Source organism: Podarcis liolepis (genome assembly GCF_965112155.1).
Source record: "Podarcis liolepis genome assembly, chromosome: 2".
Lineage (NCBI taxonomy): Eukaryota > Metazoa > Chordata > Lepidosauria > Squamata > Lacertidae > Podarcis > Podarcis liolepis.
Genome location: NC_139555.1, coordinates 82,405,806 through 82,424,151, shown reverse-complemented (window position 1 = coordinate 82,424,151; position 18,346 = coordinate 82,405,806). Strand labels below are relative to the sequence as shown.

Sequence of the window (18,346 nt, the reverse complement as noted above, 5' to 3'; positions counted from 1 at the left end):
ATAAATGCTAATTCTTATAATAAAAGGAGGCCAGAAAACAGGGATGGTAAACCTGTAGCCCCCCCCAATATGTTGTTGGACTCCCTCAGCCCCAGCCAGCATGGCCAAAGGTCAGAGATTATGGGACACAGGTTCCCTATTCCTGAATTAGAATAACAAATCTAATGGAGAAAGAGGAGTTTGCATTCTTCTTTAAACATTCCACATGTGCAAGTATTTGTAATTGTGTAAGATGCCTTTTGGATTTGATTCTACAGGAATTGATATCATATGGGGAAATGAAACAAAGCAGAGTGGGACATGCAAGAAATATTTTCTTGCAACATGTGACTCTGCAATATTATGGCTGATAAATGTACTTTTATTAATCTGGAGCATGTGGGCCGAGCATTGTAAACTTGTGATCAAAATCCAGGTTTTATTGGCTGCTACTCCAGTTTTAAATCTTTCTTTCTCCTCTTCTGTACTGTAGTTATGGGATAAACCAAATCCCACCATTGGAGAAAGTGGCTTAGTGCTTATGGGATGAATCCATGGCAAAGTGGCTTTCATGACACGATGTAACGTTTAGACAAGCACATGTGGCTCGCAATCACCTACATTTCTCTCCAAAGCTTGTCCAGCAATATCAATCACATGTGGAAAGAAATAAATGTACTTTATATTGCATATGTAGATAAATGTTACTATCTGAACTCAGGAAGCAAAGTGGTGTGGGAACTGCTGGATTAAATTGTTGTGCTTAATACTACTACTACTGCTACTAATGCATATATATGTATATTTGCAGATTGACCAGTTGAAGCAGGAGCTTTCAAAGAAAGAATCAGAACTTCTTGCCTTACAAACTAAGCTTGAAACCCTTAGCAATCAGAATTCAGATTGCAAGCAACACATTGAAGTGCTTAAAGAGTCACTTACTGCCAAAGAACAGAGAGCTGCCATACTTCAGACAGAGGTAAGGTATTTTATTAGCATCTAATGCAGTATAAATGTTTGGTTAATGGAGTGTGTCAGAATTAAGAATGATGTATTGGTTACAAATCTGTGCGGAGGACAAAACTCGACCTTTGAAAAATTCGTTACGAAGTTGTACAATAGCTTGTGCTATTAGCTGATGCCAGACCAGGCCTATAATACTTGTGTACTGTCTTCTGGTTTTGATAGCAGGTGGCCCTTTGCTGGAATGGGAAGGTTCTAGCAGGAAACCCAAACTAAGTGTATGCATTTAGAATCTAATCTCCCCCTTGCTGCTAGTATTCTGTTCAGTTGCTTCCATTTATCTCTTTTACAAGGCTGTCTTAGTTGTGCATTTTGACTTGGCACACAGTTCAGACGAATATACACATTTGTATAAAGAAAATAATCACTTGACTGTCAGGAAAAAATGTGCGAAGGGAGCACTGCAGATCTCTGCAAGTTAGAGCCAAATGATACGTTATGTGGGAGATATGTGCAGTTACTCCTGAGTTTTTAAAAATCGCAGTGCAGCTAATACGTGATGGTGAGGTGAAGGGCTTGCTTATTGTCCTGCTCTCTGTGTCCACAGTCCAAAGTGTGTGTGTGTGGGGAATAGGTGGAACTCATTAGTTTTCATACCAAGGGTGGAAAAGTAATAATAATAATAATTTATTATTTATACCCCGCCCATCTGGCTGGGCTTCCCCAGCCACTCTGGGCAGCTTCCAAAAAAATATTAAAATACTGTAATACATCAAACATTAAAAGCTTCCCTAAACAGGGCTGCCTTCAGATGTCTTCTAAAAGTCTGGTAGTTGTTGTTCTCTTTGACATCTGGTGGGAGGGCGTTCCACAGGGAGGGCGCCACTACCGAGAAGGCCCTCTGCCTGGTTCCCTGTAACTTGGCTTCTTGCAGTGAGGGAACCGCCAGAAGGCCCTCGGTGCTGGACCTCAGTGTCCGGGTAGAACGATGGAGGTGGAGACGCTCCTTCAGGTATACTGGACCTAGGCCGTTTAGGGCTTTAAAGGTCAACACTAGCACTTTGAATTGTGCTCGGAAACGTACTGGGAGCCAATGTAGGTCTTTCAAGACCGGTGTTATATGGTCTCGGCGGCCGCTCCCAGTCACTAGTCTGGCTGCCGCGTTCTGGATTAGTAACATAGGGAAGGCAGTTTTGAAAAGAAAAATGCCCCCACAATCAAATTTGAAACTCCTCATGGCTATATTAAAGCCTTAAAAACGCACAACTGTTAATAGCGTGCCTTCCCTTTCATTTGGCCCTTATAATCCCACCTGATAAAATGAACGCATCAGTTATTTAACCCATTTTTAGTTTTTCCTAGGTGGGTGAAGGAGAATGTTCTGTTGCCTATAGTGTATAATACTGCATCCTCTTTCAAATAAAGGAATAGTAAATAAAATCTAGAGATTATAAATCTACCATCACTGGAGAATAATAGCCGTAGTTCAAAATGTAGGCTTATTTTTAACTTCATAATAAAGGCAAAAGAGAGGTGAGCTTTAAAGGTTGCCTTATCTTTAAGCCTGCAATATTTAAATTGCTATGCTTTAAACGGAGCCTGTGGTCCTCCAGAGATCGCTAGACTTTTCTCAGTCCTTGCCAGCATGGCTGGTGATCAGGGTGATGGGAGCTGGGAGTCCTTCAACATCTGGAGAGCCCATCCCTGCTTTAGACTTTAAAGTTTGAAGCCTTTTGTGAAGATTCATATTATTGTAAGATATGAAAGCAGTTGCTTGTGGAATGCAAGAAATAGAAGGCAGATTAGGTAGAATTTTGGTCACAGACTACCATAACAAAAGATTGGGAATACTCTGATGGATGCTGTCTTTCAGCAATCAAGTTGCTATTGAGAATGAGGAACAACTAGCATTGAAATGAAAGCAAATCGTTTGCAGAGCAATAGGGGAAGGAGGATGTATCTTAACTCATTATTCAAGTCAGGGCCTGGCATCCTGCCTAGCAGAAAGGATGTGTATAACTATTAACTCCTGATACAAAGGGTTAAATGATAAGATGAGAGTGGTCCTGTGGAACGCCCTCCCACCAGATGTCAAAGAAATAAACAACTATCTGACGTTTAGAAGACATGTGAAGGCAGCCCTGTTTAGGGAAGTTTTTAATGACTGATGTTTTAATGTATTTTAATCTTTTGTTGGAAGCTGTGCCAGTTGGATGGGGTATAAATAAATAAATTATTGTTATTGTTATTGTTATTGTTATTATTGGATGTGGTAAATCACACCGTATTTTGGTGGTTTGGGCAGATGATACACCTTTGAACTCCACAATTACATTAAACAAAATTGTGTTTTTGAGCTACATGTTCTTTAAAAACAACTTTTATCCAGTTAATTAATGGTTGCCATTAATCTGATTTGAACTGATTTTATAATGAAATGATTTTAGAATGTTGTATCATTTTACTGTTGTTAGTTACTGCTCTGAGCCCGGCTTCAGCTGGGGAGGGCGGGATATAAATAAAAATTTATTATTATTATTTATTATTATTATATGCCTTTGTTATCAAAGGGGTCTTTGCTCCAACAAAAGCTTCCATGAATGGAAGGGGAGGGAAGTGATTTTTTGCACATCCTCCCTTTCTCCTGTGGCCTCTGTCCCACAGCACCTGCCATGATGTTCCAGAGGTCTTCCAACCCTCTCAAGCAGATTTTAGTGGAGAAGCAAAGGGGACTTAGAGTGAAATTGTGACTTTTCCCATTCCATTTAAAGATCCCTCAGTTGGATCAGCAACCTTCCATGAGTGAAGGAACACAATTGGATGAGACACAGTGTTGCTTAACTCATAACAAGAATTATTGCAGTGTTAACAACATTATATTATATTGATGATATTTCATAATATTTTTATAATAATCCTGGTATTATGATAACCAAGCCTAGTGCAAAAGTTTGCATTCTACGCACAGCAACTTACATTACATTTTGAACAATTTAAGTCACACTTAAGTAATTAAATGACCTGATAAATTGATGTAGCTTTGAAGCACAGCATTCTCCTTTATGCGTTCCATGGAGGGCTAGGTGATTGCCATCCTATGCTTTGAAGTAAGTCGTGTGAGACTAATGATTTTATCAGACAGCATCACAAAGAGCTTTCTTTATTTTCTATCTTTAAGACTTCTTTGTAAAAGGAAATGGAGAAAGTTTCTTAATGATGTCCACTTCTTGCAGGAAGCAATTTGGTTAAAATTAGCTGTAATTGTTCATGTGCGAGAGCTTTTTGGCAGCAGAACTGAATACATTAAAGGCACCTTTTTCTGAGGGATCAGATGGAAATGAGAGCCTCCATATGCCTAATAGGTTAATAGGACACTTAGGCTTAATTCACTGGTGCTTATTTCAGAGGAGAGTAGAACTCCAGCATAAACCAAGTACATGGCTGAATCTAGTGTGTTTCTAGAGGAATTTCTCGGTTTTCTGAATCTTTATTGTAAATGATCATAAATCCCAGAGAAGGAGCCTGTTTTGTTGTTTGTAAAATAATTTTGCACCATCTCTTTTGCCACATGAAGCAATGGATACATTTCCAGAAGCAAAATTCATCTTTGAATCAGCATATTTTCATTTTATTTCCTGGGTTTTTCATTTATGAATATTTTGGTTTTAAATACAGATAGGTAGCCGTGTTGGTCTGCCATAGTCAAAATAAAAAAATTCCTTCCAGTAGCACCTTAAAGACCAACTAAGTTAGTTCTTGGTATGAGCTTTCGTGTGCATGCACACTTCTTCAGATTCTTCTTGGTATCTGAAGAAGTGTTCGTGCACACGAAAGCTCATACCAAGAACTAACTTAGTTGGTCTTTAAGGTGCTACTGGAAGGATTTTTTTTATTTTGGTTTTAAATAACCTTCATAAAGGTGGTTTGCCCTGAGCTGACCTGACTGGGCTATAAATGATTTCAGGTTTGCCTTTGATAAACAGCTATCATGGAAAAAACACTATAGATAAATCATTCACAGCATCTGATGTTATTTCTTAAATACAACAGAATCTGTGAAATGCCTCCACTGAAAGGTACTGTAAGTCGCAAAGTGTTGAATATTTGATATTCATGCCTGTGTGAATCATCCCTAAGACATGGAGGCTGATGAGGACATTATACCTCTTGTTCCTCTCCTCATGATATGCTTATAAAACCCACATCCCCTGCAGCAAACTGAAAACCAACCATATGCAGTATACGCTTTTGAGTATATTCCTCTGTATCAAAGTGTTGATGCTAATTATAATTTAAATCAATATTTATTTTAGTTTGTAGTGATGCTGATTTTGCCAAGATCATTGGCATTGCTAATTAGTTACCTCTCCCCCATCTAAAATACAAGCTTTTGTACTGAAGCAAATACCATACATTTTGAAACATAATCCCACAGTTCCTCTATAGGTGACTTATTGAGGCTCAAAGGAGGATCTTTTACTAGTGAAAATGATTATTCAGAAGCATAGACTTAAATGATGGGTTTTCGTGGAGTTGTCTGATATACACTCAACTATGTACCTAGAATGATTTTGATTGAACCTGTAGGTTGCCTATTATATATCAAGGCTGTGCTAGAGAGACAAATACCAGTCACGCTGTTGTCATGACAACTTCCTCTTATTTTCTTGTCATTGCAATCTTGCCGTTCCCACTATGTGTGTGACATCTGTCACTTTTGAGAGAAAGAGAGAGAGAAAGTTAATTACAGGCATGCTTGTGACAGAAAGAAGGAAGGAAGGAAGGAAGGTGCAAGGCAGTAAATTCACGAGGAAGAGAGGTGGATGAACTGTGAAGTCAAAAGCATGCTGATTTATTCCATAGAGAGACATGGCTTAATGATAAGGAAATCCTACCTCTAGAAACAGAAGTATAATGACTGTTTTGAATTAACTGCAGTTCAACTTGTGATGTGCACCTTGGTAGCCTTTGAGAGCACTATGAGAGTACTATATACATTACTGTATAAATTGTCTTAAGTGGTAAGCTACAGTAAGGCCACTATGAGAGTTAGCCATGGTCTATGGAAACATAATTATACCAGGGAGTTGGTCTCTGCTCCTGTTTGCAACCTTCAAGAAAGTTTGAAAAATATAAGACATGAAAAGATTAAAAGTTGAAAATCCGCTACTCTACCAATAATTTGTTTCTTTAATTAAAAATGTATGTATGATGTTAGCCGCTCTGAGCCTAGCTTCGGCTGGGGAGGGCAAGGTACAAATAAAATTTATGATGATGATGATTTAAATCACCAAGGACCAAGTGCGCAGCCTGGGAGTCATTTTAGACTCACGGCTGTTCATGGAGGCGCAGGTCAATTCTGTATCCAGGGCAGCTGTCTACCAACTCCACCTGGTACGCAGGCTGAGACCCTACCTGCCCGCAGACTGTCTCGCCAGAGTGGTGCATGCTCTAGTTATCTCCCACTTGGACTACTACAATGTGCTCTACGTGGGGCTACCTTTGAAGGTGACCTGGAAACTGCAATTAATCCAGAATGCGGCAGCTAGACTGGTGACTGGGAGTGGCCGCTGGGACCACATAACACCGGTTCTGAGAGATCTGCATTGGCTCCCAGTACGTTTCCGAGCACAATTCAAAGTGTTGGTGTTGACCTTTAAAGCCCTAAACGGCCTCGGTCCTGTATACTTGAAGGAGTGTCTCCACCCCCATCATTCTGCCCGGACACTGATATCCAACGCTGAGGGCCTTCTGGCAGTTCCCTCATTGCGAGAAGTAAGGTTACAGGGAACCAGACAGAGGACCTTCTGGGTAGTGGCACCTGCCCTGTGGAACGCCCTCCCATCAGATGTCAAAGAGATAAACAACTACCTGACATTCAGAAGACATCTGAAGGCAGCCCTGTTCAGGGAAGTTTTTAATGTGTGACAATTTAGTGTATTTTTGGTCTTTGTTGGAAGCCACCCAGAGTGGCTGGGGAAACTCAGCCAGATGGGTGGGGTACAAATAAATTATTATTATTATTATTATTATTATTATTATTATTATTATTATTATTAAATCAGTACATAGTGGGGAAATTTTCCCCATGTTAATGGGAAAATTTAGAAATGGAGACAATTGGGAAACCAAAACAATGTACAGTAAAAGCAGTCCACAGTATCTAGAACAATGAATATTGGGTTTCTTACTGCAATTGATTTCCTACTGCCTTTGGGCTGGTCTGGAAGCTCTAGCTGGTGTAGAATATAGCAGCAATGATGCTGAGGGAAGCAGACAGCATGTGACACCTCTGCTAAAACATCTACACCGGCAGCCCATATCCTACTGGGCTTGGTTCAAGGTGGTCTGGTGCAATTTCCACACAGAGATGACTTTCTGCTTAAGCTCCAAGAGAAAGGTTGTAGGATACTGACAGAATGTGTTATTCACACACACAATTAATTTTCTCAAAGGATTGATTGGAAATTATTTCTTTACTAAAGTTTATTGAAGTTTCATCTTCCATTTTTTTTCTTAGATCAAATATATTTTTCCAGCCAGATACTCCTCGTTAATTAATTGATACCCCAAACACTTATTTTGCCTCAGGCCCCTCAAAATAAAATCCCAAGGTTTTTTCTTACTTCATCCTGTAAAGGTCTCCTCCAGCTCCTCCCTTCTTCTGCATCAAGCTTTTAAAAAGCAAGACTCAAGAAAGAGCAACCCCTCATCCAAAAATTCAAAACTGCCCTCAGGGTGGCAGTTTGTCTAATAATAATAATAATAATAATAATAATAATAATAATAATAATAATAATAATAATAATATTTTATTTTTACACCCCACCCATCTGGCTGGGTTTCCCCAGCCACTCTGGGAGGCTCCCAACAGAATATTAAAAGCACAATAAAACATCAAACATTAAAAACTTTCCTAAACAGTGTTGCCTTCGTATTGTGTGTCTGGTTAAGGGATCTGCAACTGCCTGAGAAACACACTTCTTCCCAACCATAGTAGGCACAAGTTCCCTGTCCTGCACTGCATCTTGACTATTTGAGGAGGAAATTGGCCTTGGAACAAAGCTTCAGTGTGCTTTCTTTTGATCCTAGTCACAGTTAATTTGTCTGACCATTTGCAACTGTCACTCGAGCAAACAAAGGGCTGGCTCAGATGGCCTCACAGAGGTGTGGTTTGCTTCCGTAAATCACATGTTTGTAGTCTTAGTTCAATGCAGTTGTGGAAACTTCTACATTGGATTCTTATGGGTGTCAGGTGGGATTGTGTAGTAAGTGGTTACTGGGGGGGGGGGGGCTTCCCCTCAGGAGAAGTACCATTATCAGGTGATTTCCGTGTGATCTGGCTAATGGTATGGAAAGCTAATTTAAATGTTTATGCAGTTGTGTGAGTCTAGGAATGTATGAAATGCCTCCCCACCACATAATTCACACTTCCTGAACCAATAAACTGACTGAAAAGCAGCTACCCTACCCTTCAAAACATTTGAACATTTTATAATGCTGTTTATAAAACATTTTATAAACATCCCTGAACATTTTATAATGCTGTTTTCAAACCAAAAGGTGTGTTTACAAAAATATGCACCAATTAATTAATTAATTTTATATCCTTCCCCTTCCTCCCAAAGGAACCCAGGGAGGTAAACAACAAATGATAAAACAATGCAGCATGTTAAAATGATGATGAAATTCTTAAACATTGATCATATTGTTTTCCTTTAAAAAGAAGAGCAAGTAAGGATGTCAGAAGTTGACATATCTTCTTCCAAGACGGATGTCAAAGCTAACTTGTTACTGTAGCAGTTTTTTTGAGTAAGCATACACCAGAGAACTTCTATTCCATCCTTTAAGCTATCCATCTTCTTGCCTCAACAACTGTTTAGTTGGAAGGATCTCTTCTTTAGTATAAGCTACTTGCAGGACAACGTGCATTTTACATTTTTTGCAATTGCAGCGTACAAGAACATAATTGAATACTGGATGCAAAATTTAGCAGCCTGGGAACCTTGGGCTTTATTAATTTTATTTTCTACCTAGCTTAGAGACCTTATGGTTTTGTAGACATAGAACAGGCACTGAAACATTGGCTTTGAATGTAAGAAACCCAGGTTGGAATTCCTGTACAGAAGAAGAAGAAGAAGAAGAGTTTGGATTTGATATCCCGCCTTTCACTCCCTTTAAGGAGTCTCAAAGCGGCTAACATTCTCCTTTCCCTTCCTCCCCCACAACAAACACTCTGTGAGGTGAGTGGGGCTGAGAGACTTCAAAGAAGTGTGACTGGCCCAAGGTCACCCAGCAGCTGCATGTGGAGGAGCGGAGACGCGAACCCGGTTCCCCAGATTACGTGACTACCGCTCTTAACCACTACACCACAGTCATGAAAGAAACTGGGTACCCATGGACAACCTCTGTCTACTTTACCTTTCATGAGTTTTGTGAGATAAAACACCAATCTGATTTTTTGCAGAATTTGTTGTTTAGTCGTTTAGTCGTGTCCGACTCTTCATGACCCCATGGACCAGAGCATGCCAGGCACTCCTGTCTTCCACTGCCTCCCGCTGTTTGGTCAAACTCATGTTTGTAGCTTCCAGAACACTGTCCAACCATCTCGCCCTCTGTCGTCCCCTTCTCCTTGTGCCCTCAATCTTTCCCAACATCAGGGTCTTTTCCAGGGAGTCTTCTCTTCTCATGAGGTGGCCCAAGTATTGGAGCCTCAGCTTCAGGATCTGTCCTTCCAGTGAGCACTCAGGGCTGATTTCCTTCAGAATGGATAGCTTTGATCTTCTTGCAGTCCATGGGACTCTCAAGAGTCTCCTCCAGCACCATAATTCAAAAGCATCAGTTCTTCGGCGATCAGCCTTCTTTATGGTCCAGCTCTCACTCCCACACATCACTACTGGGAAAACCATAGCTTTAACTATACAGACCTTTGTCAGCAAGGTGATGTCTCTGCTTTTTAAGATGCTGTCTAGGTTTGTCATTGCTTTTCTCCCAAGAAGCAGGCGTCTTTTAATTTCATAGAATCATAGAATCATAGAATCATAGAGTTGGAAGAGACCACAAGGGCCATCGAGTCCAACCCCCTGCCAAGCAGGAAACACCATCAGAGCACTCCTGACATATGGTTGTCATGACTGCTGTCACCATCTGCAGTGATCATGGAGCCCAAGAAAGTAAAATCTTTCACTGCCTCCATTTCTTCCCTTTCTATTTACCAGGAGATGATGGGCCCAGTGGCCATGATCTTAGTTTTTTTGATGTTGAGCTTCAGACCATATTTTTCACTCTCCTCTTTCACACTCATTAAAAGGTTCTTTAATTCCTCCTCCTTTCTGCCATCAAGGTTGTGTCATCTGCATATCTGAGGTTGTTGATATTTCTTTTGCAGATATTTCTTTTGATATTTCTATTTTGCAGGGTAGTTTGATGTAAATAGAAGAAATAAACAATTCATTGTTTTTTTTCATGATGTGGTTTATTTGTTGTTGAGAATAAATGAGTGAGAGAAGCAATGTGCATCTTCCCAATCTAAATTTCTCAAGGGGCTATTTACTATGGGGAAATTCAAGGGTCTGTGTCATGGCTGGATTCCACGGTTAAATGTGCACCCCATTTCAATACAAATGGAAGCTACGTGGGATTTAGATTGGAGAAACTCTGCAAGGGCAGCAGTAAATGTCCCTAGTCACATCACCACTTCCACAATCAATAAACAGTCCTCCACCATTTCATAGCGGGAAAACAACAACAATAGATCAATTCTGTTCTCCTGGGGCAATGTTGTTTGGCCCCTAGGCACATTTGAATACAACATTAAAAGCCCTAGCAAACTTGTGAGATTTGTAATTAGTATAGAATTCTTTATTTTGTACTTGTGCCAACACAAAGAGTTTTGGGGGGAGTTGAATCAAACTGAGCTATGTGAATATATCAACAGTTACTGTGTACTTCAAAAGAGGAAAAATGAGTAAAGGCGAAGAGTACTTTTTGGATATGGATAAGCTACTTTACTACTTCTCTATGACGAGCTGGAGTTGTTGTTTCGTTAGGCAGCCTCAAGGCTCTAGTAAATGGAATAGCTGGCACTGACATACGGGAACAATTTTCTTAGATTTTAGTTGCTGCAGGGAGGAATTTCAGTTGTTGAACATGGTGAGCCATGAAAGTTGTGGTTGTGTACTTGAGAAGAAGTTGTACTAATCTGCTACTGTGCACGGTAACACCTTATTAAAGATACTGTATTTGTTAAAGCAGTGTTTGTTGAAAGGAGACACAAGTTAATGAGCAGCCTCTTCATTAAAATAATAGTTTTATTACAAATGAACAGTATAGAAATGCTTCAAAGGCAAAGTCCTAATTAACCCTTACTGAATCTGTTCTATAAGGAATTATCAAGTCTCTTTGAAAGTGGGCTAATTTTGTTTGTAGTATGGAAAGAATTAGTTTGTAACAAAATAATTGATTCAACATTGGCCACTTTGATATTTTTTTCTGCAATATGTTGCCCATCCTCATTGTATAATATTTATCAAAGATTTATCAAATTCCTCTCTTTTATCTATTAATAACTCTCTATTGAAATTCTAGTAAGAGCCGAATCTAAATATTTTGTTCAACACCTGAATATGAAAACACTGTCCAAGTGGCTAGCTCAGTTGGTTAGAGTGTGGTGCTGATAACTCCAAGGTTGCAGGTTTGATCCCCGTATGGGACAGCTGCACATTTCTGCATTGCAGGAGGTTGGAGTAGATGGTACTCAGGGTCCCTTCCAACTCTACAAATCTATGATTCTATGACATACCTATGAAATGACTGCATGCTCATTTTCATTCAAAAGTTAAGAGCTTCAATGAGTTAAAAAAGTAAAACATTTAACAGAGCATCACAGCATGTTTCCCACTCTGAACTTCTTCCCTGTCATTTGTTCCACTTGAACATGGGGGGGATGAATATTTTTGATAGGAAGTATAGGGACAGATCCACAAGGGTCCCTTTCCAGTGGTAGAAACCTTTTACAATTTGAGCATCCAGTCTACATTTTGCTGTACCAAGGGAGCAGTTCACATATGTCTCCTGCCTCTCACCAGATACGCCTGGGCTGCATTTCCCCCTCTGCTTGCCTGCCTCATTATAAGGCTGGCAGTAGCAAGATGGGTGCTCATATACAGTTACCGTACTTGACTGGGGTAATCTGCAACCCATGGGCCAGTGATACACTGAGAAGATAATTTTTCCTCATCTCTGCCTCTGAAGCCTATGCCAGTGTCTTAGGAGCACAACAGCTGCTCTGTATCCACAAAAGCCACTTTGTGTTTCCCCCTCCTGCCCTATTTTACAAGATCAGCTATACTGAGGATCAGTAGCAAAATGGGAAAGACCAAGCAGCTTACGTAGAAAACAGCCTTGGATCATGTTCATAATTTATTTGAAGATAAAACCCTAACTGAAGAAAACAGTTGCAAACATATGTTTATGTTGAAGCAGTTTTGCATTATTATTATTTGCTCATAAACATACATTACCAGGACAACTTATTCTCTCTCTTTTTTTTTGTACCCTGCCTCACACCAAATGCTTGAATTTGATAACAGTGTTTTGAAGTTATGCAACACCCACCTACGCCACCCCCACCCAAAATAATCTGCCATACGGGGATCTGTAGAATCCTGGGTGTCTATACATACGCAGCACCAGAGCTTCTCTATTTTTCCTTTCCCTTTCCAATCAGTTTCTGACTCTAGCAGCAGACACTGCTCCAAAAGGTCCCAGAGTTTCAGGAGTGAATCACAGAATCTTAGAATTGTAGAGTTGGTCCCTGAGGGTAATCTAGTTCAGCCACCTGCAATGCAGGAATCTCAACTAGATCATACATGACAGACGGCCATCCAACCTCTGCTTTAAAACTTCCAAGGAAGGGGAGTTCACCATGTCTTGTGGGAGCCTGTTCCACTGTCAAACAGCTCTTGCTGTCAGAAAGTTATTCCTGATGTTTAGTTTGAATCTCCTTTTTTGTAACTTGAAGCCATTGGTTTGGGTCCTAGACTCTGGAGCAGGAGAAAACAAGTTTGCTCCATCCTCCATGTGGCAACCGTTTAGATATTTGAAGATGGCTATCAGCTCTCCTCTTCGACTCTTCAAGGGCTGTGAAGGGATGAAAGAACTTTGTGCATACTGCTTTAAACCCGGCCACTCCCATTCTCTATGAAATGCATTAATTGTTGATAAAATATAGCAACCCTCTCTCAAACTGCTTAATGGCAGCCATCAAAAGCCAATTAACATTGAATATGCTTATGTGGTTCTATTTTCAGTTTCATTAGGTGTGTATTATCATGATTATGCAATAACTATATATTAATGATACTGGATACTGAATACAGTGGTACCTCCGGTTACGAACTTAATTCATTCCAGAGGTCCGTTTGTAACCCGAAACAACTCGTAACATGAGGCACGCTTTTGCTAATGGCACCTCCCGCTGCCGCCGCGCTGCCGGTGTGTGACTTCTGCTCACAACCCAGGGCAACGTTCACAACAAAGGGCATCTACTTCCGGGTTAGTAGAGCTCGTAACTCACAGCGTTCACAAGGAGGACGGTACATAACAGAAGGTTCCACTGTACTGAGCTGGGGAAAGCGAGGCAGGTCCCTTCGCTGTGCCTGGTGGGCTGAGGTGAGGTGCGGCCCCTGCCCTTCACTGCCCTTCCCTCACTCACCCATGCAGGCTGGGCAGGAAAGGTGTGTCCGAGGGGCGTCAGTCTCTCCTCAGGTGAAAAGACAGTCAGCAGTCAGTCCTGCGTGATGGAGCTTTGACCTCCCCTCCCCTTCCTAACTACACTACTGTGGGGAAATGCGCCACCTCTGCCTCTGCTGCAGCCCTCACAGCATTGGCAGTGGCAGAGATTCAGCTTGCACTTCCCTCGCCATGAAATGGGTGGCAGGGCTCACAGCCCAGGGGAGCTTAGAGCTATGCACCCAGAGAGGTGGTGCCGAGTGAGGAACCTAGGGAACAGGGTGGGGCAGGGGTAGTTGTGTCCACACTCCCCACTCTCTAAGTACTCCACTGCACCCACCCACCCTGCCACCCACTCCCCAAGCCACAAGTCCTTGGCTAGTGACAGCCTTGCTCTCTGGCAGGAAAAGAAGCGACTGCTTCCACTTCTAGGGCACAGCTTTGGGGGCTCCCAGAACGCATATGCTTTTTTCAACCCAAACAAAAAACCTCCGGACATTTTGACTTTTTAACCCCTCCTCCACTAGTTTTGTTCTTTGAATCCCAGGTATGTCTAGGAAAATCTGGACATATGGCAACTCTATGTTGGGTAGTATCTGAATGTGTAAGTGTTCAGGCAATTTTTCAGAATCCAGGATATCACTAAGGCTATACATTGGTACCTTGGGTTACATATGCTTCAGGTTACATATGCTTCAGGTTACAGACTCAGCTAACCCAGAAATAGTACCTCGGGTTAAGAACTTTGCTTCAGGATGAGAACAGAAATCATGCTCTGGCGGCGTGGCAGCAGCAGGAGGCCCCATTAGCTAAAGTGGTGCTTCAGGTTAAGAACTGTTTCAGGTTAAGAACAGACCTCCGGAAGGAATTAAGTACTTAACCTGAGGTACCACTGTATTGTTAGTGCCAAGCAGGGAAAACAGATAGACTTTTTTTTTGTAGTACTGCTGACCGTTGCTTTTATTATGTAGCTATCTGTACCTGACCAAATAAACAGTACCTAAATCTTAACAGCAAACGCAGTTCTAATAATTCTGACACATGTGGGCTTTTAAAAGTAGGTATTCCTGGTACTGGCTCAGCCTTATCTTCTCATCAAAGAGAGGCCATTAATCACAACTAAAGCTGTAACCTGAGGATGCCCTAGAAAATTATAAGAGTATGTTATCTGAGCAGGTTTATAGTGGGCAGGTTTAGTCAGGAATGGAAAGAGGCATGTGTTTGAATTGTCTGGTATTATGATACTGCTTTTATTGAATATTTGTGGCATATATTTTGTCTGTCAGATTATTTAGCCTTTGACTGTAACCCAATGCAAGACGTTGAGGATGAGCTAAGAGTCCAAGCAAGTCAAGTAGTAGATACCTCTTAGGGGTCGCCTATCATGTATTTAATTGCCAAGTGAAGTGTGTGGGCACCTGCTATGTGGACATACCTTAATAGATCTCTAGAAAGGCACTGCTGTCAATCAGGCATTGGCCACAGGGAGATTATTATGAAAGAACTGCCTCTTCACTTGGGTACCACAGATATCGATTTGCATTGTACCTGGATGTGAAGGAGACATATTTGCCTTGCCTATCCTGTGTTATTCCTGGCGAACATCATGGAGTATGAAATGGATATGCCATGTGGCCCATATTGGAGTGCTATTAATGAAAAATTAATAAAAATTGTTTTTTAAAAAAAGAAAAAAGAGATGGAAGTGCCTATCTGCAGTAGTGGCAATAAATGGCTATGGGTTGGGAAATTGTTGCTGACAAGTTCCTTGGTGTGTAACCATGGCTTGCATTCAGCTCTCCATGACACTTGATGGCGCTCAACATGACAAACAAGTCTATTGCATGAAGTGCGAATTGGCCTTGACTCAAGGTTGTTTTACTTAATTTGAGGAGTACAGTGAGGAAAAAAACATTGGCCCAATACAGAAGGCTTGGGTTGAATCATCACAGCTTAAAACCAACAAAACTCCTCACTTTGTATGGTGGAAAGATTTAAAAAATGAATATGAGAGCTGAGAGCATTTTTAAACAAGGGTTGAAAACCTCCTGGACTTGATTGACTTGAATTAGCTTGATTGCCTTTTATCAATTGCAGCTGCTCTATTTAGCATAAAAATGCAAAACATCTAAAAATCATTTGCCTTGCAGCATAATAGAAAGATGTTTTTGCTTAGTTTTAAAGATGTTTCAAATGTGTATTCTATACAGATTCTCTGAGACTAGATCCAGAACATATCTAGTTACAGAGAATTAGTACAAATTTTGTAAACTTTCAGAAAATTAATTGAAGAAAAAATGCTGCATTTTGAATGACATATTTAGGCATCTTTAAGCCTTTAAGTGTTGTAAATTAAGCAATTCAGAGATGTTTGTTACAGTGTCATAATTAAACATCTGTTTCTAAAGACTCAAAGAAAAGTCTCCAGAACTTTTCACATAATGTACAATTAGTTTCACTTGGCTGAACACCGTCATGGTTCAAAGAAAAATCCAGAAGTCATGTAAAACCAATTTTCTGTCAAAATTAGAGGAAAGACTTTTAGCCCATTATGGTATATTGCAACCTGATTTTGAATATTTCAGGGAGAAAAACAGTGCTCTAGAATGCCTAGTACTCATCCTTATCTCAGCTCCAGGGGCTGCTAAGAACTGCTGCCTCTCCCTCCTTGTTTTGTCTTGTTTTGTTTTTGCTATTTATGGGATGTAGTGTTCTAGCTTTGTCTTGATTGTCTTACTTGGAAAAAAGGTAAGAAGCACAAGCTGGGCAAAAGATTCCTGCCTTGCAGGAGGCTTCACTAGAGGATCCTTGTGGTCTTTTGCAACTCTTCTGTCGTTCTAAGTAACAGTTCTCACATAGGCTTGTGACCAAAGAAAGTATCCTTTGAAAACTGGGATATTTTCCTATGTATTCAGTGTAGAAAAACAGTGGGTGACATGGATTTTTAAACCAACTAATGTGGATTGGGGGTTTAATGGTTCACAGCTCAAATACCAGGTTTTTCTAGATATCTTTGTAATGCCTAATGGTTACCATTATGTATCGCTGTTCATTAGATGTGTTTCTTCCTACAAGAATTATTTCGTATCATGTTTATCACATTCTCCAGCCTGCAAATTGCAATTTTCTGTAATTTAAGTTAGCAGGGTGATATTTGCCAAAGTCTAGAATCTAGATCCCTGCTACTCTTATTTAGTGAAAGCCACTGAAGTGACTACTTGTAGGCATAAATGTTAGCAGCTTCTCAGCATATCACCTTTAACTTTATCAAGTCCAGAAAACAGCTCTTCTGTTTTCTGTTTCAGTCTGTGATGATATTATGATACTGTTAAGTATGTGATGATAAATGTAATTAAATTTGCATAGTGCAGGACCCCAGGCAGTTAATCTCTGGAAGACTTACTATTAAGACTCCTTCTGTATGCTAGCATTGTCCTGTTCTGTGAAATGAACCTTCAGTTTTGCAATCTTTTGGAAAGATTAGAGCAAGGAGCTGAAATTCACCCATGTGCAGAGTAATCTGTGTCTGGAAAAAAGATTATTCTGAGAATGCTTTCCATGAAAAGGAAAACAGAACAGGAATGGTGTTTGTTTTGTTTTTATATATTCAACATTACTTTAATGGCAGATTTATAAGACTCTTGCGTTAATGTCACCTGTCAGTGATTGGGAAATAAGTTTTCATATCCAGGGTCTTTTATGTCACCATTTTAGTAAATCTGCCTTCACATTGCATTTGCTCCTGCTGTAAATAATTTGTCTCCTGATTATTTCTACAGTGCTGCATAGAGTCATTCATACTTATATTTATCTGTATATAAATCAGTTAAGGAGTGTAACACTGCTAGTTCTATAGAAAGATGTACACAACTCTTGTGGTATATGAGTTTTCTAGACACATTTCAATGGGTTTTAGACCCAGTTGTGGCATGGATACCACCATTATTACCCTAATGGATGACCTATACTAGGAGTAAGACATGTGACCGTGTTGGTTCTCATTGAACCTCTAAGTGTCTTTGATGTCATTGTCTATGGTATCCTCCTGTACTGGCTACATAAATGGGGTGTTATAAGGGTAGTTATAAGCTGGCACAGTACCAAAGGGTAGTTTTGGGAGATGACTATTCAGATTCATGGCATTGGAGTTACATCTTACTTCCCCTGATCGGGACACTATACTTCTGTGGATAGCGGGGACGTGAATGGTGTTTTGGTCTAAACCACTGACCATCTGGAGCTTGCCAGTTGTAAGATCGGCTGTTCAAATCCGCATGATGGGGTGAGTTCCCGTTGCTTTGTCCCAGCAGTTTGAAAGCATACCAGGGTGAGTACATAAATAGGTACCACTGTGGCGGGAAGGTAAACAGCATTTCTATGCACTCTGGCATTTGTCACAGTGCTCTGTGCATCAGAAACGGTTTAGTCATGCTGGCCGCATGACCTGGAAAGCTGTCTGCGGACAAATACCAGCTCCCTTGGCCTGAAAGCGGAGGTGAGCGCTGCACCTCATAGTCAAATTTGACTGGACCTAACCATCCAGGGGTCCTTAACCTTTACCTTTACTACTCTGAATGCAGCCACAGAATAGCATTAGCTTTTTATGCTGCTGCATCATACTCATGTTGAACTTGTCATCTACTAAGACCCCTAGACAGTGCTTTTTTCTGGG

At 40.6% G+C, this 18,346-nt stretch overlaps 1 protein-coding gene across 13 annotated transcripts in view; it reads left to right on the top strand.

Moving 5' to 3' along the window:
* ERC2 (ELKS/RAB6-interacting/CAST family member 2) overlaps nt 1–18,346 on the top strand; it is a 510,602-nt gene that overhangs the window by 143,780 nt on the left and 348,476 nt on the right. For all 13 annotated transcript variants that reach the window (XM_083489222.1, XM_083489221.1, XM_083489224.1 and 10 more), the window contains one exon: nt 791–958. In XM_083489222.1, the coding sequence (XP_083345348.1) occupies nt 791–958 (168 nt within the window). The remainder of the gene's footprint in view (nt 1–790; nt 959–18,346) is intronic.